This window comes from Neofelis nebulosa, chromosome 5 (genome assembly GCF_028018385.1).
Source record: "Neofelis nebulosa isolate mNeoNeb1 chromosome 5, mNeoNeb1.pri, whole genome shotgun sequence".
Lineage (NCBI taxonomy): Eukaryota > Metazoa > Chordata > Mammalia > Carnivora > Felidae > Neofelis > Neofelis nebulosa.
In genome coordinates this window covers 93,653,338-93,681,167 of record NC_080786.1, presented here as the reverse complement: position 1 = coordinate 93,681,167, position 27,830 = coordinate 93,653,338, and the positions used below count along the sequence as shown (strand labels likewise).

The window sequence follows — 27,830 nt, the reverse complement described above, 5'->3', positions numbered from 1 at the left end:
ATGTTGCTGTCCAGTTCTCCCAGCACCGTTTGTTAAAGATACTGTCTTTTTTCCATTGGATGTGCTTTCCTGCTTTGTCAAAGATTAGTTGGCCATACGTTTGTGGGTCTAGTTCTGGGGTTTCTATTCTATTCCATTGGTCTATGTGTCTGTTTTTGTGCCAATACCATGCTGTCTTGATGATGACAGCTTTGTAGTAGAGGCTAAAGTCTGGGATTGTGATGCCTCCTGCTTTGGTCTTCTTCTTCAAAATTACTTTGGCTATTCGGGGCCTTTTGTGGTTCCATATGAATTTTAGGATTGCTTGTTCTAGTTTCAAGAAGAATGCTGGTGCAATTTTGATTGGGATTGCATTGAATGTGTAGATAGCTTTGGGTAGTATTGACATTTTGACAATATTTATTCTTCCAATCCATGAGCAGGGAATGTCTTTCCATTTCTTTATAGCTTCTTCAATTACCTGCATAAGCTTTCTATAGTTTTCAGCATACAGATCTTTTACATCTTTGGTTAGATTTATTCCTAGGTATTTTATGCTTCTTGGTGCAATTGTGAATGGGATCAGTTTCTTTATTTGTCTTTCTGTTGCTTCATTGTTAGTGTATAAGAATGCAACTGATTTCTGTACATTGGTTTTGTATCCTGCAACTTTGCTGAATTCATGGATCAGTTCTAGCAGGCTTTTGGTGGAGTCTATCGGATTTTCCATGTATAATATCATGTCATCTGCAAAAAGCGAAAGCTTGACTTCATCTTTGCCAATTTTGATGCCTTTGATTTCCTTTTGTTGTCTGATTGCTGATGCTAGAACTTCCAGCACTATATTAAACAACAGCGGTGAGAGTGGGCATCCCTGTCGTGTTCCTGATCTCAGGGAAAAAGCTCTCAGTTTTTCCCCATTGAGGATGATGTTAGCTGTGGGCTTTTCATAAATGGCTTTTATGATCTTTAAGTATGTTCCTTCTATCCCGACTTTCTCAAGGGTTTTTATTAAGAAAGGGTGCTGGATTTTGTCAAAGGCCTTTTCTGCATCGATTGACAGGATCATATGGTTCTTCTCTTTTTTTTTGTTAATGTGATGTATCACGTTGATTGATTTGCGAATGTTGAACCAGCCCTGCATCCCAGGAATGAATCCCACTTGATCATGGTGAATAATTCTTTTTATATGCTGTTGAATTCGATTTGCTAGTATCTTATTGAGAATTTTTGCATCCATATTCATCAGGGATATTGGCCTGTAGTTCTCTTTTTTTACTGGGTCTCTGGTTTAGGAATCAAAGTAATACTGGCTTCATAGAATGAGTCTGGAAGTTTTCCTTCCCTTTCTATTTCTTGGAATAGCTTGAGAAGGATAGGTATTATCTCTGCTTTAAACGTCTGGTAGAACTCCCCTGGGAAGCCATCTGGTCCTGGACTCTTATTTGTTGGGAGATTTTTGATAACCGATTCAATTTCTTCGCTGGTTATGGGTCTGTTCAAGCTTTCTGTTTCCTCCTGATTGAGTTTTGGAAGAGTCTCGTTGTTTAGGAATTTGTCCATTTCTTCCAGGTTGTCCAATTTGTTGACATATAATTTTTCATAGTATTCCCTGATAATTGTTTGTATCTCTGAGGGATTGGTTGTAATAATTCCATTTTCATTCATGATTTTTATCTATTTGGGTCATCTCCGTTTTCTTTTTGAGAAGCCTGGCTAGAGGTTTGTCAATTTTGTTTACTTTTTCAAAAAACCAACTCTTGGTTTCATTGATCTGCTCTACAGTTTTTTTAGATTCTATATTGTTTATTTCTGCTCTGATCTTTATTATTTCTCTTCTTCTGCTGGGTTTAGGCTGCCTTTGCTGTTCTGCTTCTATTTCCTTTAGGTGTGCTGTTAGATTTTGTATTTGGGATTTTTCTTGTTTCTTGAGATAGGCCTGGATTGCAATGTATTTTCCTCTCAGGACTGCCTTCGCTGCGTCCCAAAGCGTTTGGATTGTTGTATTTTCATTTTCGTTTGTTTCCATATATTTTTTAATTTCTTCTCTAATTGCCTGGTTGACCCACTCATTCGTTAGTAGGGTGTTCTTTAACCTCCATGCTTTTGGAGGTTTTCCAGACTTTTTCCTGTGGTTGATTTCAAGCTTCATAGCATTGTGGTCTGAAAGTATGCATGGTATAATTTCAATTCTTGTAAACTTATGAAGGGCTGTTTTGTGACCCAGTATATGATCTATCTTGGAGAATGTTCCATGTGCACTCGAGAAGAAAGTATATTCTGTTGCTTTGGGAGGCAGAGTTCTAAATATATCTGTCGGGGCGCCTGGGTGGCGCAGTCGGTTAAGCATCCGACTTCAGCCAGGTCACGATCTCGCGGTCCGTGGGTTCGAGCCCCGCGTCAGGCTCTGGGCTGATGGCTCGGAGCCTGGAGCCTGTTTCCGATTCTGTGTCTCCCTCTCTCTCTGTCCCTCCCCCGTTCATGCTCTGTCTGTCTCTGTCCCAAAAATAAATTAAAAACGTTGAAAAAAAAAAATTAAAAAAAAAAAATATATATATATCTGTCAAGTCCATCTGATCCAATGTATCATTCAGGGCCCTTGTTTCTTTATTGACTGTGTGTCTAGATGATCTATCCATTTCTGTAAGTGGGGTGTTAAAGTCCCCTGCAATGACCACATTCTTATCAATAAGGTTGCTTATGTTTATGAGTAATTGTTTTATATATCTGGGAGCTCCAGTATTCGGCGCATAGACATTTATAATTGTTAGCTCTTCCTGATGGATAGACCCTGTAATTATTATATAATGCCCTTCTGCATCTCTTGTTACAGCCTTTAATTTAAAGTCTAGTTTGTCTGATATAAGTATGGCTACTCCAGCTTTCTTTTGGCTTCCAGTAGCATGATAAATAGTTCTCCATCCCCTCACTCTCAATCTAAAGGTGTCCTCAGATCTAAAATGAGTCTCTTGTAGACAGCAAATAGATGGGCCTTGTTTTTTTATCCATTCTGATACCCTATGTCTTTTGGTTGGCGCATTTAATCCATTTACATTCAGTGTTATTATAGAAAGATACGGGTTTAGAGTCATTGTGATGTCTGTATGTTTTATGCTTGTAGTGATGTCTCTGGTACTTTGTCTCACAGGGTCCCCCTTAGGATCTCTTGTAGGGCTGGTTTAGTGGTGACAAATTCCTTCAGTTTTTGTTTGTTTGGGAAGACCTTTATCTCTCCTTCTATTCTAAATGACAGACTTGCTGGATAAAGGATTCTCGGCTGCATATTTTTTCTGTTTAGCACACTGAAGATATCGTGCCAAGCCTTTCTGGCCTGCCAAGTTTCAAAGGAGAGATCAGTCACGAGTCTTATAGGTCTCCCTTCATATGTGAGGGCACGTTTATCCCTTGCTGCTTTCAGAATTTTCTCTTTATCCTTGTATTTTGCCAGTTTCACTATGATATGTCGTGCAGAAGATCGATTCAAGTTACGTCTGAAGGGAGTTCTCTGTGCCTCTTGGATTTCCATGCCTTTTTCCTTCCCCAGTTCAGGGAAGTTCTCAGCTATAATTTCTTCAAGTACCCCTTCAGCACGTTTTCCTCTCTCTTCCTCCTCTGGGATGCCAATTATGCGTATATTATTTCTTTTTAGTGTATCACTTAGTTCTCTAATTTTTCCCTCATACTCCTGGATTTTTTTTATCTCTCTTTCTCTCAGCTTCCTCTTTTTCTATAACTTTATCTTCTAGTTCACCTATTCTCTCCTCTGCCTCTTCAATCCGAGCTGTCATCGTTTCCATTTTGTTTTGCATTTCGTTTAAAGCGCTTTTCAGCTCCTCGTGACTGTTCCTTAGTCCCTTGATCTCTGTGGCAAGAGATTCTCTGCTGTCCTCTATACTGTTTTCAAGCCCAGCGATTAATTTTATGACTATTATTCTAAATTCACTTTCTGTTATATTATTTAAATCCTTTTTGATCAGTTCATTAGCTGTTGTTATTTCCTGGAGATTCTTCTGAGGGGAATTCTTCCGTTTGGTCATTTTGGATAGTCCCTGGAGTGGTGAGGACCTGCAGGGCACTTCCCCTGTGCTGTGGTGTATAACTGGAGTTGGTGGGCGGGGCCACAGTCCGACCTGATGTCTGCCCCCAGCCCACTGCTGGGGCCACAGTCAGACTGGTGTGTGCCTTCTCTTCCCCTCTCCTAGTGGCGGGATTCACTGTGGGGTGGCCTGGCCCGTCTGGGCTACTTGCACACTGCCAGGCTTGTGGCGCTGGGGATCTGGCGTATTAGCTGGGGTGGGTAGGCAAGGTGCACGGGGGCAGGAGGGGCAGCCTTAGCTCGCTTCTCCTTAGGTGATCCACTTCAGGAGGGGCCCTGTGGCAGCGGGAGGGAGTCAGATCTGCTGCCGGAGGTTTGGCTCCGCAGAAGCACAGAGTTGGGCATTTTCATGGAGCGAACAAGTTCCCTGGCAGGAACTGGTTCCCTTTGGGATTTTGGCTGGGGGATGGGCGGGGGAGATGGCGCTGGCAAGAGCCTTTGTTCCCCACCAAACTGAGCTCTGTTGTCCGGGGGCTCAGCAGCTCTCCCTCCCTTTGTCCTCCAGCCTTCCCGCTTTCTGAGCAGAGCTGTTAACTTATGACCTCCCAGACGTTAAGTCGCACTTGCTGTCGGAACACAGTCCATCAGGCCCCTCAGCTTTTGCCAGCCAGACTTGGGGGCTCTGCTTGGCCGGCGAGCCGCCCCTCCGCCCCGGCTCCCTCCCACCAGTCCGTGGAGCGCGCACCGCCTCGCCTCCCTTCCTACCCTCTTCCGTGGGCCTCTCGTCTGTGCTTGGCTCCGGAGACTCCGTTCTGCTAATCGTCTGGCGGTTTTCTGGGTTATTTAGGCATGTGTAGGTGGAATCTAAGTGATCAGCAGGATGCACAGTGAGCCCAGCGTCGTCCTACACCGCCATCTTCCCTCCCTCCTCCACACCACATCTTCTTTATCCATTCATCCATCAGTGGACATTTGGGCTCTTTCCATACTTTGGCTATTGTTGGTAGTGCTGCTATAAAGATTCGGGTGCATGTGTCCCTTTGAAACAGCATACCTGTATCCCTTGGATAAATGCCTAGTAGTGCAATTGCTGGGTCGTAGGGTAGTTCTAGTTTTAATTTTTGGGGAGAACCTCCATACTGTTTTCCAGAGTGACTGCAACAGTCAAACTGACCCTTTCTGTTCATTCCCAATGCCATTTTGCCTAGGCCTTGGCCCTCTTCGTATCCATCAGCCTCCTAGCTAATACTGTCTCTTATTCCCCCTCGTACTGGATTCACAGTCAGGACACCTTGGGTTTTAGCTACAGCTAACAGGGGCATTTTCTACTTTAAAGACAAATTGTGGAATTCCTCAATTAGGAAATGAACTCACGGTGGATAAACAACAATATGCCAAGGTACTTCTGGTTTTCAGTCATTTAACTAATGTATTTTCAGTAATGAGGCTGTCCTTGGAAGGTGTAGAAATGATGAAAACCCCCAAATTCCAGCTCCCCAGCAAGAAAGAAAGGAAAGAAAGGGAACTTATTGAGGTTGTTCTTTGTTCCAGGCTGTGCTGAGGCACTTTGTTACTCATAGCAATGCTACCATGGCCCCTGACAGTGTGCTTAGAGTTAAGAACCAGGAGAGTTAGACTCAACGTGGTTCTGAATTCAAAATATGTTTGTCTTTTTACAACACTTTCTATTAACCCTGAATCCAGACTGTGTGATGTTTTGGTAAAAGCTTGCAGCTAATAGAATGTAAAGTACTTTGGGGCAAAATAGGTATCAGGTACCCAATCCTGTCTGTAGAAAATTAAATTTAGTGCTGCAATTTAGAGAGGTATATTCTTATCAGAAGGACATTAAAAACCTTTAAAATGTTTCTGGCTACTTCTGTTTGGAGTGAGTGGAGATTTGGGAAAACTGAGAGAAGGTAGCCTCTGAGCTGGGTGTTGAAGGGTAAGAAGCCATCAGGTAGATGATAATATTAGTGATGACGATGATATTCGTAGAGCATGTTACACTTGTGGAGAGGTTACCACGTGCTGGAGCCATGTTTGTTCCAAGCCAGTAGTTCTCAAAGTGTGATACACAAACCAGTAGCATTAGCGTTACCTGGGAACTTGTTAGAAATGCAGATTTTCAGGCCCCTCCCCAGTACTCCTCAGTAGGTATTTCTGACCTACTGAGTCAGGCCGTGGGCTCCAGGTAATCTGATGCATGTTTAGGTTTGAGAACCATTGTCCTGCCACATTGTAGACGTTAATTCATTTAATACTCACAACAACCTTATGGGATGGATAGATAGATACTATTACGTGCATTTTATGACTGAAGGAATTGAGGTAAGTGATGAACTTGAGAACCAAACCTTGGATTTCTAACTCCAGAGAGAAAGGTGACTATTGGTGTATGGCTTATTTTTTAAAAAATACCTGTTTCTCCATTTTCATTTGTCACTACTTCCACACCCTCCCCTCTACGTTCACTTTGAGACCCCCTGCCAGCATGACCTATTTGCTCTGTCTCTAGCCCTTTGATTTGAACATTCAGATTCCTCTGCTTAGGCATCGCTTTTTCCTTGTCAATGTGGCAAATCTCAATCCTTGTTTATCTTCAAGACTACAGAGTTAATGCCTCCTGTAAGGAAGCCTTCCCAACCTTCCCCACATCTACTGGGAATAGTGCTAAACATAGATGCTCTGTCATTTCTTCTCCCACAGTCTTTTCATTCTTCTGGTCTGGTATGTATCTCCTTGTCTTATAAAATGCTAGTTGATATGCCTGCTCCAATAGAACAGTGCTTCTTGATAGAAGGTGTTTTATCTTGTTCATCATTGTTTCCTGCCTGGCATACGGTGAGCACTTAATAAATATTTGACAAATGAGTGGCTGAATGAATTAGTCTATGAATTTTTAAGTAAGAGTAAAATATTCAAATTCTATTTTAAGAAGGAAAATCTTGACAGCTGTGTGGAGCAAGATTGGAAGGAAGAGAGACTAGATTAGCAACTAGAGTCCAAGTTAGGAGAGGGTTGACAAAAACATGAGCTAGGGAATAGATGCGAGAAGTGCTTTAGAGGAGGAATCATTACAGGAGGGAAGAAGAGATAAGAAACAGTAGATTTCTGGGGGAACAAAATGAGCAGGCGTTTTTGAGGTTGTCAGGGGATAGCTGGAAATTCAAGTAGACAGGAATTCTGGTTTAGAAATACCTGGGCTTGAGGTACAGATTTTGAAGTCATCTATACATGGTTATATACACATGAGCAAGGTAGCTCTGGGAGAACAAGGTGAAGACAAGGGGAAGGGAGGCAAAGATTGACTGAGTGCCTGTATATGCCAGACCCTGGCATTTTCACATTTATTCCTTAAGATAGCATGCTGCCTCGGGGCGCCTGGGTGGCGCAGTCGGTTAAGCGGCCGACTTCAGCCAGGTCATGATCTCGCGGTCCGTGAGTTCGAGCCCCGCGTCAGGCTCTGGGCTGATGGCTCGGAGCCTGGAGCCTGTTTCCGATTCTGTGTCTCCCTCTCTCTCTGCCCCTCCCCCGTTCATGCTCTGTCTCTCTCTGTCCCAAAAATAAATTAAAAACGTTGAAAAAAAAATTAAAAAAAAAAAAGCATGCTGCCTCATTTTCTCATCACTCCTATTACTTAACCCTCTAGCCAATATCTGTCGACCTGGAACTGTGCACATACATTTTGTTGTTCATTTAGGCTCATCTGCCTTGAGAGCGCCCCCCCCTTTTTTCCTTTTTTACCTGCCATACTTCTCTTTGCCTTTCAGAACTACACCCAGACATAGTCCTATTATAGAGAGACTTATTGTTGAGTTGCCTCCCCAAGCACCTAATCCATTTGTCACACTTTTGCCAGAGTGATCTTTTTAAAATACATGAATATGATACCAGCCCAAAGAGAAGATCCTGTTTATGGCAGGCGTTCCCTTTCTCTCTAGTAGAACATTCTGTTGGAGATACCACATACTTCTTTATGTTTGGTAATTTAAAGACTGCAGGAGATTCGCCTGGAAGTCCTAAAAGAGCTGCTGAAGAAGCGTGATGAGAATCAAAATGAAGTGAACATGAAGCATTTGAATGCCCAGTGGTCTAAACTGCAGGAAGCAAAGGAGGCAAAACTGGCACAGATTCAGCACAGACATGTATCAGGTAAAGGTGCAATATGAACAATGAAGAAAATGGGAAAGTTGGCTTTGCTTTGAATCTTTGACCTAACCTGATTTAGATAGAATTCTTATGAGTCCTAGTGTTATTAAATGAATAAAGGAAAAGAGTTACTTTCAAAAGTAGAAGACTGGAGGAAAATTTCTAAGAAAACCAAGTAGTAATGTTCTAACAGGTAGTCAAGTTAATGACATTGGCACGCACACGCACGTGTGTGTGTGTGTGAGAGAGAGAGGGAGAGGGAGAGAGAGGGAGAGTAGTCTCCATGAGACTCTCCAGTCTCATGGGTTGAGTTCCCAGAGAGCCCAATTTCTCAACCTTTTTTAAAATTATTTCCCTTAAATGAGACATGTAGACATATTTTCTCCTGCTTGCCCCCTCCCATGAAATTTTAATACCATGGATTTGTTTATGTATTGTATCTGTACATATAAAAGGAGTAGTCAGTGGATGATTAAGAATGACTATATAAAAAATTTTTAAGGACTATATAAAAACTAAATTAAAATTTAAAAAATTAACTTATTAGGATTTAGCTTTATAGCTTTATTTGCTTAGTAACTTTTAATATAATTTACTTATAAAATTGTAATGTATCAATTATATATGCAAATTATCAATTTAATGTATAATAACAGAATGTAATTACAACTTAAAAAATCAAATTTGTTATTTTTCTAGCAAAAGTAAAACAGTTATAAAAATTAATTCCATAAAATTATTTTTAGTGAACTTTAACTTTTAACTAGATGCTAGGTATACATGTTCAACAGTTGTTTTTTGTTTTTTTTCAGCACTTCACAATACTAACAATGGGTTGAGTAGCTTTTTTTTTTTTTTTTACTCCCCCTGTCCCTCTCTTCCTGCCCTTTGGGATCACCTCCCAAATAAACTGCTTGCACAACTGCTTTTGTCTCATGCTCTGCCTTTGGGGGAACCCTGGCTAAGACAGAACTCAAATGTCACTTCCTCAGGGAGGCCTTCAAGGACCCCACTCCCTCCCATCATAAGTGAGGCACCTATTGTCTGCTCTCACTTATATGCCCCTGAACTTGTCGTGTGTGTGTGTGTGTGAAAATAACTTTTAACTAGCTTCGAGGTATGTAGTTAGACATTGTCAACATTTTTTCTTTTCAGTACTTGGTATAACTAATGATGAGTTGACTAACTTTTGTAGGTAAATAATAAAATGTTAACTATTTTTATTTAATTCTAAAACCCCAAGTTATACACAGAAGCACTGAGGGTCAAACATAAACACCCACAAGTCAGCAGTGGTGCATGCAGCTGCCTCTTGCAACAAGACTTGGCAGTCCCACAGTATGACTTTGCATGCATTGAGAGCACACAGCATAGAGCCTTCAAACCGGCTGGCTCTGTGATAGGGCTGAAAGAGAAGGAGCCGGTGGAGGTAGCAAGCATGACTCCTTAGATGAATGAACTCTGAATGTGCACAGCTCAGCCTTTTCCCTCTGACTGCCAAACACTTCTAGAGCTCTAAGCTGGGATATATTGTGCTTTATTCTATTGTTAACCAAGATGGTCAGATTACTGAAGAACCTGTAGTCTCCCTCCCTTGCAATTATTCTCCTGGGAGAAAATAATTCTCCAAATCTCCCCTGAACATGTATTTTTCAGTTACTTTGAGTTTCATTTGTAAGCCTGGAAGACTTTTGCTGAATACACCTTCTTACCTCAGAGCTTGGAATGCAGTTATTCAATTTTTTTTAAGTTTTTAATGTTTATTTATTTTTGAGAGAGAGAAAGAACAAGTGAGCAAGGGGCAGAGAGAGGAAGACACAGAATCCGAAGTAGGTTCTAGGCTCTGAGCTATCAAAACAGAGCCCAATGCAGGGCTCAAACCCATGAACCAGGAGATCATGACCTGAGCCAAAGTCGGACGCTCAACCAACTGAGCCACCCAGGTGCCCCAGTTATAAAAGATTTTTGACAAGTACCCATTGAGGACACTAATTGACTCAACTTCTGTCACTCCCGCTTGTCTCATGAGGATCTGGGCCACACAGAGGACTAACCTCTGTTTTTAGTGTTATATTCTGTTTGCAGTGAGTGGTCTTCATGACTGCACAGTTCAGTAGTTTCTCTGTGAACAAAAACAAAACTGGCCTATTATTATGCATTTGTTTAGAACTATATTTTGGAGATAGTCACAGAGGTATGTTTTATTCTAGCAATCAGGAAACTTGTGGGAAAGGGAAAGAATATAGAAGGGAAGTTGGAGAGAAGAAATATCATCAAGGATTATTCTGACTATGCATCCCAGGTCTATGGGCCTTTGTCTCGCCTTGGTCGTTTCCCTGATAACAACTCAGAGGACTTTGTAGTAAAAAACCACTATCTCAACACCTATGAAGGTAAGATGTTTACATGATAACAAGTCCAGTATAAGAGGAGTATTAGATTAAAGTACTAGAAGAGAAAGAAGTATTGGATTAAAGGCTAAACAACAAGTAAAAATATTTTCAAGAAATAACAATGAACACATTCAATATTATTAATATGAGTTCATACAAACCAATAAAAACTGCTAAGACTCAAATAAATGGATATACTATATAACAGTGTATCAATGCTTAGCTACTAAACATTTAAACTTGTTCAGTGTCACTAATAAAGTTATACAAAAATGAAACTGAAAAAGCTTTTATATCAGATTTTCAAAGCAAACAAGAAATATATAATGAAATCAGCCCTTTAAGAAGTGCTAGAAAACTAGTGGGCAAGGAAATGGATAACCAGGGGATAAATTCATAGAGCTGTACCTCTTATAAAGTCCAAGAGAAGCTTATTTAGATTATTTAAATTTTAGTTGACAAGTTGAAGCATCATGTATATGGCCAAGATCATGAGTTGATGGTCACACTCTTGAACTTGTGTCTCTGGCTGATCATCTCCAGAGCAGAATAAGATAAATTTGTGTACATCTACTTTAGAATGATGATCCCATGTATCGTATGACCATTAATTTTCTCTTGATTATTATCGTAGAATTTACTAAATTTTTGTAGGGAAATATTTTATTAGAATGGATTCTCATTTTACAATCTTAAGTCACTGAGAACATGAGTTAATTATGCAGAAATTTGCTTTACGTTTTGGGTCCACTCCAATTATGTGGGCTCTACCTCATCAATAATTCTAAATGAAACGACTTGGCAAATAGCTCCTAAAACTAACAATACGCTTTCAAAATGCTAAATTTAAACACCAAATACTAAAAAACATGTACTTCTTTCCTGTAGGATTAGTTGAACTTGAGTCATGTCTCCCAGATTTTGTGACACAACCCCGAATCAGACCTCCAAAGCCAAAAGTCACTACCACGAAAGCTGGTTTTCTCAAGAGGGCAGCAAGAATGGACCGTGAGTTGGCAGAGGTTCATAAGGTATAATAATCCTTATTCATAGACAAGATGCTTCTAGTGGGACTTTTGCAGTGAAATACTATACCTCCAAAATTGCAATGTCCAGTAGTTCTCAACACATAACTCTACATTTTTTCTCCTCCTTAGATTTTTCTCTTCTGGAAGTTGCCTCTGCTATGCTGAATGAATATGCTTCTTTTCCTCATTTCAAACTGTAGGAAAATCTCTTGGAGGTTGTTCTCCAATTTCTTGGTGGAAGTCATGTTACTTCCTAAAAGTGGTTCTGACTTTGGATCTCCATAATATCTGAGACTACGTTGAGGCATAGCAAGTTTCTAGTGTTAGGAATTACTGCTGGTTTTAATAGTGTACTAGGCCTCATCTTCTCCCTTTTAGATTTGTTACCAGGGTAACAGGGAGTCACATTCAAGGCCTCTCTGATCTAGTTTAAAGCTCAACTAAATGAGAAAGTGCAATGGTTGTCCCCATGAAACAAGTACAGAGGAGCCACCAGCTATGCTTCCCATGTGTTAATTGGACTGTAGGTGTATAGACTCTAGAATTCGTGGTTTATGATAGTGCTGCTCAGTCTTTAGCAGGCATCAGAATCACCCAGAGGGCTTGTTAAAACACGTGTTGCTGGGCCCAACCCCAAAGTTTCTGATTGAGTAGGTCAGAAGTGGGGCTGGAGTATTTGCATTTGTTACAAGTTTCCAGGTAATGCTGATCTGTAGGAACTACACTGAGACTCTCTGGTCCACGACATAATCTCCCCACTGGTCCACGTATGTTTGTTCAGTTGGTTTTGGTAATGGAATAAGAATCCATGGGAGCCCATACTCACTATAAAAATTAGGACCTTAACAGTAATTCATGTGTATTTATGTGGTTCTTCCCACCTCATCCCCCTGTCTCCATTTACCCATTTGAACTCTGCATTCATTATTCTCTCACTTTCTGTAAGATGTGTTAGTAGATACTTTTTGTTAGGGTGTGGAAGTTCTCTTCTGTTCCTAATTTACTGAAGCTTTTAATCATGTGTTCATGTTGTATTTTGTCACATGTTTCAGCTGTATCTATTGAGATAATTATATATTTTTCTTTTTAAAATTATTATTATAATTAGGAACATTTATAGTTGCCTTTTTTTTTTAAACAAACATTAACCTATCCTTACATACTGGGGATGAGCCTAACCTGGTCAAGGTGTTTTATCTTACTTTTAATACATTGTTGGATTTGATTTACTAGTTTATTTTTCAGAATTTTGATTCTATATCTGTGAGTGAAATGGCCTTACTTTTCTTTCTCATTTTGATTCTGTACAGTATTGGTGTCAGAGTTATACAGGTCTTCTTAAGTGACTGCAGAGTATTCCTTCTTCTCTACTTCTGAAAAGAGTTTAAGCTTAAGATGATCTGTTTCTTCAGTTTGGTAGAATTATTATCTGAGATGTTACCTTCATGGGAAAGCTGTCACCACTCCTTCATTTCTGTACTATTTACAGATCTTTCTGCATTGTTTTGGTAAATTACATTCTTTACAAGGTCCATTTCACCTAACTTTTCAAATTTTTTTGGCATACGTTGATAGTATTATTTTATAATCTTCTTAGTGTTTATCTATAACCGTGCCTACTTTTTCAGTCATAATATTATTTATTTGTGCTTTAACTCTTTTTTCTTATTCAGCTTTACTGGAGGCTTATTAATTTTCTTGGTATTGTTCTTCCAAGGAAGGAACCTCCAAATTTGTTGATTTTCTTTACTATAGATATTTTATCAATTGTATTAACTCCCATTCATATTATGTCTTTCTCTCTTCTTTCTTTTTGCTTTGTAGTTCTTTTCCTAACTTAAAGTAGGCATGTAGCTCATTAATTTTCAGGCACTCATCAGTTTTATAAAGTATTTAAGGCTAAACATTTCCTTCAAAACACTGATTTTGGTATATTTCATTAGTTTTGATATGAAGTGTTTATTAGTATCTAACTTTTTAAAAACATCTGTTATGGTTTTTGCTCCTGTAAGTATTTAAGTTTTGAAATTTCCAAATATGCAGGAATTTTAACTCGTTTTTGAAGTAACTTCTAACTCATTTGCTCTATGGTCAGGAATCCCTATTCTTTGAAATTTAGTGAGGCTTGTCTTGTGAACTAGTATATGAGTTTACATATAAAATAATCTAAGTCCACCTTCAAGTAATATTATCACTTTCCAAATAGTGCATTTCCCTTATAGCAGATTATTCCCAGTTCCTCCCTATAGTCCCTGTGGCATTGTAGTCGTTCATTTCACTGATCCATAGGCTATAATCACCCAATACATTTTTACTATCATTGCTTTAACAGTTATATTTTGGATCAATTAAAAATAAGAAAAAATAGTTTAATTTACCTTCATTTATTCTTTCTGTGCCACTGTTCCTTTCTTTATAGAAATGCAAGTTTCTGACCAATGTCATTTTTCTCCTGCCTGGAGAACTTGTTTTACCATTTATTACAGGACAGGTCTCCTGGTAAAGAACTCCTTCAGTTTTTGTCTGTCTCAAGAAGTCTTCGTTTCTCTTTTATGATTTTTTTTAGATATAATTCAATACCATAAAATTCACCCTTTTAAAATATACAATTCAGTTGTTTTTAGTATGCTCACAAGATTGTTCAACCATAACCATTATCTAATTCCAGAACATTCTTATTATCCCAAAAGAAACCCCATATCGATTAGCAGTCACTCCCAATTACCCTCTTCCCCATAGCCCCTGGCAACCACTAATCTTTCAATTTATGGATTTGCCTATTCTGAACATTTCATATAAATGAAATCACACAATATATGGCCTTTTGTGTCTGGTTTCTTTAACTTAGCATAATGTTTTCAAAGTTCATCCATGTTGTAGTAGGTCTCAGTACCTCATTACTTTCTGTGACTATATGATATTCCATTGTGTGGATGTGTTACAATTTGTTTATCTGCTCATCAGTTGATAGAAATTTGAGTTGTTTCTCCTTTTTATCTAAGCAATGCTGCTGTGCACATTTGTGTACAGATTTTTGAGTGACATAAGTTTTTCAGTTCTCCTGGCTTTAGATCTAGGAATGGAGTTACTGGATCACATAGTAACTATGTTTTACTTTTTGAGGAACTGCCAGACTGTTTCAGAAGTGGTTGCACTGTTTTACATCCCTACCAGGAATGTATAAGGATTCTGATTTCTCCATATCTTTGCCATCACTTGTGACTGCCCATCTTTTTATTATAGCCATCCTAGTGTGTGTGAGGTGGTATGTCACTGTGGTTTCAATTTGCTTTTGTCTAATGATTAATGAATTTTAGCATCTTTCATATGCCTTTCATTTGTATATCTTTTTTGGAGAAATGTCTATTCAGATTCCTTGCTCATTTTTTAATTGGGTTGTCTTTTAATTGTTTATTATAGACATTACTTTTAATGTCTATTTATTGTTGAGGTCTAGGAGTTCTGTATATATTCTGAGGCCTACCCTTATCAGATAAATGATTTGCAGATTTTCCTCCTATTCTGTGGGATGTCTTTTTACTTTCTTGATGGTATCCTTTGAAGCAGTTAAGTATAAAATTGTGATCTTTTCACTTTTGGTTAATGATTTCACGGAGTATAGAATTCTAGGTTGGTGGGGTTTCCTCCCCCAACACTTCAAAGATTTCACTCCATTCTCTTCTTGCATGGATGGTTTCTGACTAGAATTCCACTATAATTTTTATCTTTGTTTTTCAGTAGCTAAGGTGTTTTTTCCTCTGGCTTCTTTCAGATTTCTTTCTTTGTCTTTGGTTTTCTCTAATTTAAATACTATATGCCTGTGGTGTTTGTGTGCGTGTGTGTGTGTGTTTAAGGTATGTCTTTCATGGCGTTTTTTTAAGCTTTCTGGATCTGTAGGTTGGTGTTTGTCATTAATTTAGCAAAGTTTCCAGCCATTATTATTCCAAATATTTATTCTGCATTCTCTTTCTTCTCCATCTCGCATTCCAGTTGCACTCATTACTCCTTTTGATATTGTCTCACAGTTCTTGGATGTTTTGTTGTATTTATTTGTTTGTTTCTCTTTGCATTTCAGGTTGAGGAGTTTTTATTGACCTATCTTTAAATTCCTGGATTCTTTTTTTTTTTTTTTTATAGCTATGTGGAGTTTACTGATGAGCCATTGATGGCATTCTTCATTTCTGTTATAGTGTTTTGATTTCTAGCCTTTCCTTTTGATTCTTTGAGTTTCTGTCTCTATTTACATTACTCATCTGTTCTTGCATGTCATCTACCTTTTCCAGTAGAGCCTTTAACATAATATTGATCATTGTTATCTTAAATTTTCTGTCTGATAATTCCAACATTTATGTCCTATCTGAATCTGGTTCTGATAATTGCTTTCTCTCTTTAGACTGTGTTTTTGTGGGGTTTTTTTTTCCCCCTTTCCTTTGGAATACCTTTTAATGTTTTTGATAGCCTGACATCTGTTATCAAGCAATAAGAACTGAAGTAAATAGGCATAATGTGGGATTTATTCTAATCTGGCTAGACATTGGGCTGTGTTTAATGTTTGTTGTAGCTGATGGGGTCATAGGATTCACATTATTTTATTGTCCTTGTTTTTATATGTCCTTTTGGATTTGGGATGAGATGCCATTGTATGGAGTCTGTTAGTTTAGAATATTGGTTTGAATTGAAGAGAATCACTAAATATCAGGCTTATGTCCAGACAGTGTATCTGCTTTTAGTCTTATGGCTAACATTATTTTGAGAATTCAGAATCATAGAAACATGAAGGTACAGGTGGTATAAGGTTTAAAAAATACTTTATGGGCTATGTCACAGTAATCATGGAAGAAAAATATCTAGAATGGCATAAAAGAATTTCCACAGTACAATATTTTCAGGCTATTCTTGGTAGTAATTTAGGTTGGAATATATTTTTGAAGATTTGTCAAATTACTTACATCTTAAAGTAGGTTAAAAGAGTGTAACAATCAGTTCTTTCTTTCATTTATGAAAACTATGGATTAAACTCAGTTGCCTAGCCAGTTTGTCTTTTAAGCAGGTTAAAATGTATTGTTTGGTAAGAGCATTTCCTTGATATTCTCATATTCATTCATGTTCCTTTCTCTCTCCCTGGGAACTTTATTTTTCAAGACAATGATAAGACTGAGATTGAAGAAATTCTCAAATATTTTTGTTAGTTTTATTATAATTTTGATTGGATTTCTTGACCAAACATTTTTAATTGTAAAAATCCAATTGCTTTTTTTCAAAATTTAAGTGATTTTTTTCTTTCTTTTCTCTCATATTTAGAATTTATTTATTGACTGGGAAAAATATCCACATAGTTCAAAATTCAGGAGTTCTATGAGAGTATTAAATGTAAACCTTCTATCCCTGTCTCCCAGCTATGCAGTTCCAAGTATCTTTTTAAACTTTTTTTTACACAAATGTTAGTATATAATACACATGGTTTTGTCTGTGCTTTTATTATTTAATATATCTTGGAGATCATCCCATAATTACGTTACATTATTTTTTGCATGATATATCATTGCTTAAATGTGCCATATTTAACCAATCCCCTCTTGTTATTTATATTGTCTCAAGTTTTTTGTATTAAAAGTAATACTGCATTGAGTAATCTTGTTTGTATATAACTCGGTACATGTGTGAAAATATCTAGAAGAAAATTCTTAGACATGGAATTGCTGGCCCACAATATGCCTGCATTTATAGCTTTGATGGATATTGACAAATTTCTTGCATAAATGATGTACTAATTGCTGCAGTGTATGTGAGTGCCTGTTTTCCCAGATCGATACCAACATATTATGAATGACTGGTTTTAAAGTGGTTTCATGCGGTGCTATTTAGGGCCTATCACTGAAGAGATGCCTGTGTTTAGAGTTATTATTTTTTTGATTGCTGTTGCTTTTATTGATTCAGTAGTTGTGGTTATTGTAAAGCTGTTATATATTAGAGCTGTTATATATATCTTGTGTCAGTTTTATTTTGTAGAAACTCAGAGGTTCTATTACAACCACAGTAATTTCATATGGTTTCAAATTTTACTCAATTTGCATATTTTTACTAATTTCAAGTTTTGGCTTTGTGCTTGTTTTATCACTTCTGTATGTTTTCTGTGGGAAAACTAATGTAAAAATTATGTGGTGAAAAATGTGATTCTATTATTTTATTCTTGAGAGACAGAGACAGCATGTGAGTTGGGGAGGGGCAGTGAGAGGGAGACACAGAATCCGAAGCAGGCTCCAGGCTCTGAGCTGTCAGCACAGAGCCCGATGCGGGTCTTGAACTCACAAGCTGTGAGATCATGACCTGAGCCAAAGTCGGATGCTTAACTGACTGAGCCACCCAGGAGCCCCAGAAAAATGTGATTCTAAAGTATGATTTTTAAAGACAGAGATTAGAATTTTTGATACTTTTAAGTTAAAAGTATCCCCTCCTGTGGCTGAATATAGAACCAGTGAACAAAATCCTGTTACATATAATTTGGGGGACTTTTGGTGATCAAAAGTAAAACAAATAAAACGTATGTTGAAATCAGAACACACACACTGTTTCACAAGGAAACAAGTTCATTTTCAAGAATCATGATGTGCAGGCCTTCACTGCCAAAGGAAAGCTCCTCACTTTGAGACAGTTGCCCTTGAATGCTCCTCAATTCCCCTATAGCAACAAAACATCAAATATTTCCATCATTTATGACACAGGGAAATTTTCTATTGCCCAGGCACTTATTCTAAACAGATAATAGGCTCTTGTGAAAGAATAGGAGTTGGGGTTTTGTTTGCATATATACGAGAGAACCTTTTAAAATCTCAAAAAAAAATAATTTAAGTCCTCCAAATCTTTGATTAAAATGGATAAACCTAGAATATGTGCCATGTTTATCCAGTGGTTAGTTGATCTTTAGGAACATCATAACATCCCTTGGATCACAGAAGCACCTGGGTTTGGACTTTCTCAAACTGTCCAAGCATAACCATAGAGAAGATAATTTCTGATTGATCTTCAGAACTATGGCCTAGATCTGGTAGTGGAAGAAAATACAAAGGTAAAGAATGACACTACTTGGTGTTATTATTCTAGGCAATATTGGATAAGAAGAATAAAGTTCTTGAACCAAAGAAACTTCTGCGCTTTCTTCAAAGAAAGTCACTACCTCAACCTCGCCTTCCAACTCCAACTTTGGAAATGAGTTCCAATGTAAGTTTGAAATTTGATTTGAAATGCTAAATTCAGTATTGCTGTCTGTTCTTAGATAGTTTGAGTTAGAAACAAACAGGGTTACCTTCTCAAGATATGACTTATATGGCATTTATTCTTATGATTCAAACATCAAACACACATGAATAAGCACAACAAAATCTTTCCAAGAAAAATAGGCATCAGAAGGTAATCCTCATGTATGTCAAATAAAAAAAGAAGATTGAATGATGATCAGTTACTGTAACCATCTTGCCCACATGGGGAGGTGGCTGATGACAGCTGGTGTCAGAGAGGAGTGAAGTGCCAGAGATGTCATGAGGACAGGTTGGCTTCTGAGGTAGGACTGGCTCAAAGAGGTCACCTTGACCAGAGTCATACCTCACCTTTGTAGATCTCCAAACTCTGGGTGAGGTACCAGAGTCAGTCAGGATTTAGGACTGACTCAGACTAGACAGCCTCCACCTCCAAGAAACTGCTAGAGATGCCACAATCCAAACGTCCTGCTTGACCGAAGGATAACTGCCTGGTAGATGCCTGGTAGATGACCTCTTAGCAGGTCAGCCCATCATCTCCCAGGATAGGGCAGTTCTCACAAGAAGCCAGATTGTACTGAGAAGGTTGTCAGAGGGAGGGGAGTTGACAGGAGATCTCATTAGGGCTTCTGATGGGTCACCTGTGTGGAGGGACTGCCAGGATGTGCTTCTGGACATCCCCTTTGCTAGACTTTATGCCAATCACTCCCTGTGGTTAACACATTGTCTTTCACATGTGTGAATGCTATTGATTTCTGTTGCTTTCTTTTGCATTTAGAGGCACCTTAATTAGATTTGCAGACTCTGCTTTCTGCTTTTGACACAGTTATTTAAGGTGATTTTTGTAGATGGCTAATCTTGTCCATTCTGATTTTACCAGCTTATCTAAATTCTTGTGAGAAACACCTTACTCTAGACTCTGACACAAACTAGCTTTATTCCTTGTCTACTCTTGATCAAACATGAAAAAACTATTGCAAAAGGGATGGTGTAAGCAATACTTGTTGCTTCAAGAAAGATTTTGCTGGAAAGGAGTATAGAAAAATGAAAATGGCTTAAATTGTAGGGATAGCATGAATTTTTTGCTGTTGTTATGATTTGTAATGATGTCTTATCATTATAAAAGAATGAATTTTAACAATCCAGTAGCATTTAAAATACTATATGTTCAATGAGAGTATAGACCTCATTTATTTCTCTTTAAGTCTCTGGCATCTAGCACAGTCCCTTTTGCTTGATCTGAGTCTTCAAAAAATATTTCGTGCTGACTGCTGCTCTTCTCAAGCTGCTTGGTTCTCACTTTGTTCTTTTAGGAAGAAGAAGATATAGAGATGGCTGTGATCTACCTTCAAAAGTTACTCCGGGGAAGAGTCGTTCAGAACACGGTGTGTAGGGTCCAACCACTGGTCCTGTGCTTCTCCTTTGAGGATGGATTTATAGAACGCATATGTGCTTGGTTCCTTGGGGTGAATTCCTTCTGGCACCCTGCTGTCCTCTGGAACTCTATACTCTCAAGTTACCTACCCATTCCCTTCTGTTCCAGTTTGTCCAAGTGGGTGGCACAGTGTCAAAGAGAGAAAGGACCTGCTTGCTGTTGGTCACAGTTGTAACCAGGGCAAAGTGAAATTAATATCTTCCTTAGAATTGCTAAATCCAGCCATTTTCCTACCTAAATTTTGACTTTTTAAAAAAGTTTATTTAATGTCTACACCCAACATAGGGCTTGAACTCATTGACCCCAAGATCAAGAGTTGCATGCTTTTCCAACTAAGTCAGTGGGTGCCCCTGAATTTTTACTATTAAGGCATCACAAACCAAGTGGATTCCCTAATTTTCCACAAAGTCATAATTATTTGAGTTGGCATATAGCTAGCAACACCTGAATAATAAATAGCAAAGTAATAATAACTACAGTTTTAAAGCCATAGTATAAGCTCACATTATATTTTCTTTGCTTTACTTATATCATCTCTCTTTTTTTCTATCAGTTGCCCCATTTTACAGGCAAGTGATTTGAGTCTGAGATTATGTTAACTGCTAGCAAATTCAACTCTGGTCTTCCTGACTATAAAGCCTTCACCACATTATTTGTACAAACATACTTCACTTTTAAAGTGGACTAATATAAAGCACCAGCAAAAAATTTTTTTCTCCTCACACAGCTATAACTCATAAGAGACTCAGTTATAATTAGTAAGTCTGGGAAGCTGGGTGAGCATCTTGTGTTGAGCATTATTCTTTACTCTCTTTGAAAATTTCCCAGGAAAAATGTCAGAGCTGACTCCGTATTACAAACCAGGGGCAGATCTCTTGGAAAAGAAAACATGGCTATGAAAAATACCATCCTCAGGCATCTTAGGGAAGGAGCACAGAAAATGAGGGGAAGGTTCTAGTTTCCTTTTTTTTTAAATTTTTTATGTTAGAGTGTGTGTGTGTGCATGCATGTGCACAAATGCATGCTCAAGTTGGGGAGGGTCAGAGAGAGAGAGAGAGAGAGAGAGAGAATCCCAAGTAGACTCCATGCCCAGTGCAGGGCCTCACTCAGGGCTCAGTCTCACAACTGTGAGATCATGACCTGAGCCAAAATCAAGAGTTGGACACTTAACCAACTGAGCCACCCAGGCACTCCAGTTCTAGTTTCTTAATATGACTCCTGTAGTAACCACTTTGTCTTCGAGAGACATTTTAAGAAACTGAGTGAACAACTGATAACTGAGCTCTTTCTCTACCTGAGCAGCTGGAGGTGTAGAAAAGGGAGCTGACCTCTAGCTCTCTGGAGCACCCCTGCCCTGTGGTCCCAGAACGCAGGACTGAACCCACTGTTCACAAGTGCCTCACCAGTCCCTGGATGAGTCCTGATGTGTTGCACAAGGGATGTTAATTGCAAGTCTCTTTTTTATTTGATTTGATACAGATGTTTGAAGGCAAGGAAAAGCGACTGGAGTTGATCCAGGAGCTGCGCACCAGCCATGCACTACAAGAAGATGACAGGCTGCTGAAGAAAGCTGAGAAGCAAGTGACCCTGGCCTTACAGCGACAGAGGAACTTGCATGAGCACAAGGTTGTCTCCTGGATTTTTATTATTGCACAAGTGGCATTATAATAATAGTAAATGAAATGACAAAAAAGAAACATTCCCCCCAATCCCATCACTCTATCAACAGTCAGCACTTTGGAACAATGCTGCTGCAGTCCAGAAATGGAATGGGCTATGCCCTCACTGAACTGAGCATGATCTTATATTTGCAAAGAAAAAAAAAACCCTTTTAAAAAATATTTGGTGATTCTACCAAATTTCAGTGGGAGCTTGGCAGAATAAAAAATAATAAATGCAATAAAAAAAAGATAGACATGAGATTTATTTTAAAATATCAGCACTTTGGGTGTTGGAGCTGTACATAGCTCAGGCTGGTTAAACTGCATATTAAATATGTTAATATCTCATGGTATTCTGTGATGTCATCAGTGTCACCTGACAACAGCTGGTAATTGCAGCTCTACCCCAACAACTGTAAATGTTTTTCCTATTTTCTTCTGGCATTTGTCTATATATAGAGTTTTTAATGGTGCTGACTACAGAGTGGACATACTTTTACTATCTCTCCCACTAATCCATAAATCAATATGAAAAAGAATCAATTTGCACAGTATAGTGCTATATGAAAGTAAGCTATATGAAAGTGAAGTTAGTATGACCCACCCTTAGTAATGCACATTAATGCTTGTGCCATGTGGAATTGGGCACAAATGGTAAGCAGCTTAGAAATGAGTACATTATTGCTTTTACATGACATCAGGCTTGTGGATGGTCTCAGTTTGGGGGAGGGAGGAAAAAAGCCACAGACTGTGAGACCCAACAGAGGGACCAGAGAAAGAAGAAGAGCCCTGCAAATGATAGAGCTGGGGTGCACTTCTGTTCAGATGGGAACACAATGTCCTGGAAGACCCAGGAACTGGATGGAAAAGTGCCCTGTAGGCTTTTTCCTACTCTGTTTCAAAGATAGTTCCTAATGACTTTCAAGTTATTTAAAAGAATAAAAAGTACCACGGTTTTCTACTTTCATGTTATTCAGGATCTTAAAATTCCCCAAACTTGTGTCAAAGGATGAAGCATTAAAAAATTAAAAGGTATCTGAGTGAATCTCTAGGGGACACTATTTTATTGAACTCCCAAAAAAATTTTTAAATAAAAACCTTGACATTTCCTTTCATGTCTGGGAAGATAGAAGCACTTTACCTTCTGGATAAAAATGAAAGACAAACCCAATTTGTGTGGATACTAATAGAAATGTTTTGCTAAGTCCTCCTCATAATTTGAGGACTATAATCTATCAGTGACGGACTGAGCAATCCGCTTTCTCATGTCTAAGTTTGTATCCTAAGTTTTCATAGTAAGAACACTTGGGATGGGGCTGGTCTAGTGATAATAAACACTGAGTGCATTCTGAAAGTGAAGTGACCAAGAGTTCTGGCTAGTCCAGCAACCCTCCTTACAAATCATCGTGAGTAGTAGAATTTGTATCATTAAAAATGTTTTTCAGGTGTCACTGGTTGAAAACCATTTGGCTGGACTGGAAGGAAGGGTTCTGGCAGACATGTTTGACTTCCTGTCCAAAGAGCTGGTGAGACTACAGGAAGAGAGGAGGATCCATGCTTTTGCCATGCTGGCTGAGCGGCAGCGGAGGATGCGAGAAGCTGAGGAGAGTGGTCGGCGCCAAGTGGAGCAAAGGCGCCTGCGGGAGGAGGACCAGATATTTAAGGAGGTAAGTGGGGCAGCTGGATGTCTGGAGGCTGCTTGTGTGTATGGAGCTGAGTCAAACCAAATGAAACTCATTATATGAAATGCCTTTTGTTTTTTGTTTTTCATTGCGTTCTACAAATATGTATTGAGTTCCTGCGATATGCTAGGCACAGATGGAAACCAGTCATGGTCCCTTTTCTTCTAGGGCTTAAATACTTAGATAACATGCAGTTATGTGTAGAATTAGAAAATATAGTAAGCTTCATGAAGGAAACATATGAGGCCCAGTGATGCATTTTAAACGTTACTCTGCTTGCTGTGTGGAGAACAGTTTGGATGGAAGACAGAGTGGGAACAGGAGATCAGGAAGGAGGCTCTTGAAGTAGTTTGGGCCAATGAGAAACAGGAAGTCAAGGAAGATGTATAGTTTCTGGCTTAAGTAACTGGGAAGATGATGGTACTATTTCCGAGTGGAATTAGTGGAATTAGTTTAGGGGCAGGGGTGGAAACAGGAAGTTGATTTATATTAGGTTCAAGACATTCTAGTGGAGGTGTCATTTCAGCAGGTGGATAGACAAGATGGAACTTAAAAGAGGTTTTGGCTAGAGATATAAACAAGAGGGGCATCTGGGTGGCTCAATTGGTTGAGCCTCCAACTCTTGATTTTGACTCAGGTCATAATCTCACGGTTTGTGAGATTGAACCCCATGCCAGTCTCCCTGCAGATAGCAGGGAGCTTGCATGGGATTCATTCTCTCTCTCTCTCAAAAAAAGTAAATAAACTTAAAAGAAAAAAAGACAAACTAGAGTACCAGGTTGGTAAATTAGAATTCTGACCAACGCATAATGAGCAAGATATAAATTCAAGATATAAAGTCAATCGAGCATCTCACGATTGATTTTGTCTTAGGTCATGATCCCAGGGTTGTGGGATTGAGCCCCACTTTGGGCTCTGCACTGAGCATGGAGCCTATTTGAGATTCTCTCTCCCTTTCCACCCCTGCCCCTCCCGACTCATGCTCTCTCTCAAAAAAAAAAAACAAAAACATAAAAAAATATAAAAGCTCAAGTGTTAAAATTGGAGGGGATTTATGAGGAAGATTTCTTTAAAAGGGACTGTGCTGTGCTATCCCCCTGCCAACACACACAGACACCAAAATACACCCAGAGGTTGGTTTCTTTTTCTGTAGTCACTGGATAGCTTTATAAGTATTCTTCCATTTAGGGTGTCTGACCCCCTAGGAATGGAGAGGAGGGGAGCTGGGCTAACCATATGCTTTGGAGGTGGACACAGATGAGGCTGTATGGGTGGCCAGCACACCCAGAATATGTCAAGGCAAAGGCTGTGTGAGAGTTTCCCTTGGACTAGATGTGGGACACATGGGACAGAGAGAAAGAGCAAACTTGGAACATAAAGAATTTCTTGTCCAGGAGGACTGTCTGAATTGTATGTGTGCATACTTTTGAGCTCCTCAGTTAAAAAATATGCATCCGTTTGAGATCTTATTTGATCTAAGATTTTCAGGATTTACCCAATTCTCATAGAATTAGGATTGATTTGTGAATAGTATTTTCTGTGTGGATTTCAATTTTTTTTTTAACCAAACAGATTGCTCTCCTTCTATACAACTTAAGTTTTGAGTTACATATAGTCAAGTACAGCTTTTTAGCTGGAGTGGCAGATCATCTATAATGTGTATGAGCCTATAATCCATACTCTAGCCTCCTACCATCCTAACACATTTTGCTTCAAAAAGAGTTGCTTTTTGAGACTTAGGAATTATCGGCAAAACTTACTATCCCTACCTAATATCACTAAGGAAAAACCAGCTGGGATGAGAAGAATCAACCTGGGGGTGAGAATAAAAAGGAAAGGGGCACAGAAACCAGTATGCTCAAAAACACAGAAAGGAAGAAGGAGGTAAGAGCTTCAAGGAAGGTAATTCTAAGTGGGAATGACCCCAGGAAATGTCAGCCATTTCTAGGAAGGGTTAAGATGACCCTCCCAGCCTGATTTAAAGACCATTTATGTAAACAGTGTATCTATTTGTGGACCTCAGATTCAAATACCATCCATCATTTAAATTCCTAATCTCCCTTCATATGGCCCTTTTAAAGACAAATATGCTTGCACATAAATATACCAAAACCCAGAAATGTATACATTAAGTATTTCCAGAAAAATAACATATATTGAGAAATGTAGATACAGAAAGTCATGGACTCATATTGAAACACAGACACATGTTTGCATGCACATATTCAAAGACATTGACAAGCACAATGCAGGGTATATAGTATTAACAAAGACATGGAGAAACACATGTAAATGCACATACAGCCACCTATATGTTTCCTTTTTCATTTAAGCACATACAAACACAAACAGGTCCAGAAACTGACACATTTATAAAGATACATGTAAACACACAAGTGCGTATACTGCTAGAGGTGGGCCACATTAAACCTGCCACCTCTGAACTGTTATACGACTCACCTGTATCATTGGCTTCCTGAAGAAGACTGTGAGCTCCATGAGAGCAAGCATACTGTATATCCCTTGGCCTGTTCCACAACACCAGCATAGATCTCTGCACCTAAGACAGTCAGCAAATATATTTTGGTTGGTTGCTTGCGTGGTTGATACTGTATTAAACTGGTCATTGGGTCTCATCCATAGGGAAGGTCTAGGGATTTAAGGTTATGGACTTGGTGTTTTACAAGCATAGGTACACTAAACATTACATACTCAGAGTCCTGCTGCAGTGCCACTCAAGAAAAACAGGGACTGAGTTGTTACTGAGTCCCAAAGCATTATCTCAGGTGCAAAGAAATATTCAGACACAAAATATAAAGGTATCCTTCCCCCAAGAAGCTCAAAATCTGTTGAGACAGAATGCATATAAAACTAAGTATGGCACACTTGATACTTACGATACTTCCTGTGCATCTACCGGTAAAACAGACAAAACTGAACTGTACTGTTTACAGTTGCATACTTAAGGAGCAAAACTGTAGAGAAGTGGGAGTGTTTTCCATAAAAGCATGAGTGGAAAGGGGCTGTGGTCAGGAAGAACCAATAGCAGCCTCCTAGAATTCTCACAGTGGCTGCGTGGGTACTGGATTTACCTTAATTCATTACACTGTACATCTATCACTGTGCACTTTTCTAAATGTGTGTTCTATTTCACAATTTCAGAAAGCTTAAAGCAGCAGCAGTCCAGGGTATGATAGTTCAAAAATTCATCAGAGTTCCAGGATCCTTGTAGCTTTCTGCTTTTCTGTCCTTCATGGCAGTTTAAGATGATTCTGGTTCTCCGGCATTACATCCCCATGAAATGAGAAAAGAAAAAACAAAGTCCCTTTAAGAATCCTTCCTAGAAAGTGCACAAATTATTTCTGCATGTACTCCCTCAACCAGAACTACAGGAACTAGGAAATATAGTCTTGGCTCACGGGCTCTGTTATGTAAGAGGAAGGAGAGAAAGGACGTTGGGAAATACCTCTTAGTCTCTGCCACAGCCAGGCAGTTTGATCAAGTCACACTGCTGGTGAGAACAAAGCCAGGATCCAAAACGGGGTTATTGCCTGAAGCCAATGATCTTTCTGCAGTGTTGTACTGCCCACCCTCAGTAAGACCCATAATTCTGAAATGGGCTAGATGGATAGGGGCTGCCAAGAATGGGCAGGTAGGTGGACTAGAAACAGACTGACCAGAAAGTTAAAAAAACAAAACAAAACAAAACAAAACAAAAAAAAGGAATGATCAACCAGGGGACTGTTGACTCAATGAACAAAATAGATGTGCTAAAATTTAAAAAAAAAAAAAAGGTCAACCGATGTTCGTGCATTTTTTGGATCTTATTTACAGTACTTATTCCTGTTCTCGGTAACGGGGGTATTCTGGTTTTGCAGGTGGTTAAAGTTCACCAAAGTACTGTAACTTCCTATCTGGAAGACATAATACTGAATACTGAAGAGAATACTGCAGAAGAACAAGCCAGGGCAGAAATTGAGAAGATGGCTGAGGAAATCAATGACATTGCTTACGAAATGGAGAGCCGGTTTGTACCGAGAGAACAGATGGCAGAATGGATAGTCTATTTGCTGTTACCCCTACATATTCTTCAAGAGCTTATGATTTTACCACCAAGGAGAAACAAGTATATAACTCCTGTTTCAGTGTCCATTGTTTTAACTGCATAACTCTTCAGAAGTCAACATGCCTGGACCTTTGTATGGCAAGAG

At 38.9% G+C, this 27,830-nt stretch overlaps 1 protein-coding gene and 1 long non-coding RNA gene across 10 annotated transcripts in view; one reads left to right on the top strand and one right to left on the bottom strand.

Moving 5' to 3' along the window:
* CFAP91 (cilia and flagella associated protein 91) overlaps window positions 1-27,830 on the top strand; it is an 86,591-nt gene that overhangs the window by 41,470 nt on the left and 17,291 nt on the right. For all 9 annotated transcript variants that reach the window (XR_009262157.1, XR_009262156.1, XM_058731285.1 and 6 more), the window contains 8 exons: window positions 8,013-8,170; window positions 10,378-10,560; window positions 11,449-11,591; window positions 18,690-18,806; window positions 20,155-20,226; window positions 21,756-21,902; window positions 23,383-23,604; window positions 27,498-27,646. Coding sequence is in view for 7 of the 9 variants with exons in the window: in XM_058731285.1 (XP_058587268.1) it covers window positions 8,013-8,170; window positions 10,378-10,560; window positions 11,449-11,591; window positions 18,690-18,806; window positions 20,155-20,226; window positions 21,756-21,902; window positions 23,383-23,604; window positions 27,498-27,646 (1,191 nt within the window). In the remaining 2 variants the exon portion in view is untranslated. The remainder of the gene's footprint in view (window positions 1-8,012; window positions 8,171-10,377; window positions 10,561-11,448; window positions 11,592-18,689; window positions 18,807-20,154; window positions 20,227-21,755; window positions 21,903-23,382; window positions 23,605-27,497; window positions 27,647-27,830) is intronic.
* LOC131512499 (uncharacterized) lies at window positions 17,852-26,865 on the bottom strand. The gene is made up of 3 exons (XR_009262158.1): window positions 26,712-26,865; window positions 26,080-26,179; window positions 17,852-18,266 (listed from the first exon to the last, which is right to left on the bottom strand). It is a non-coding gene; the product is annotated as an uncharacterized LOC131512499 (long non-coding RNA).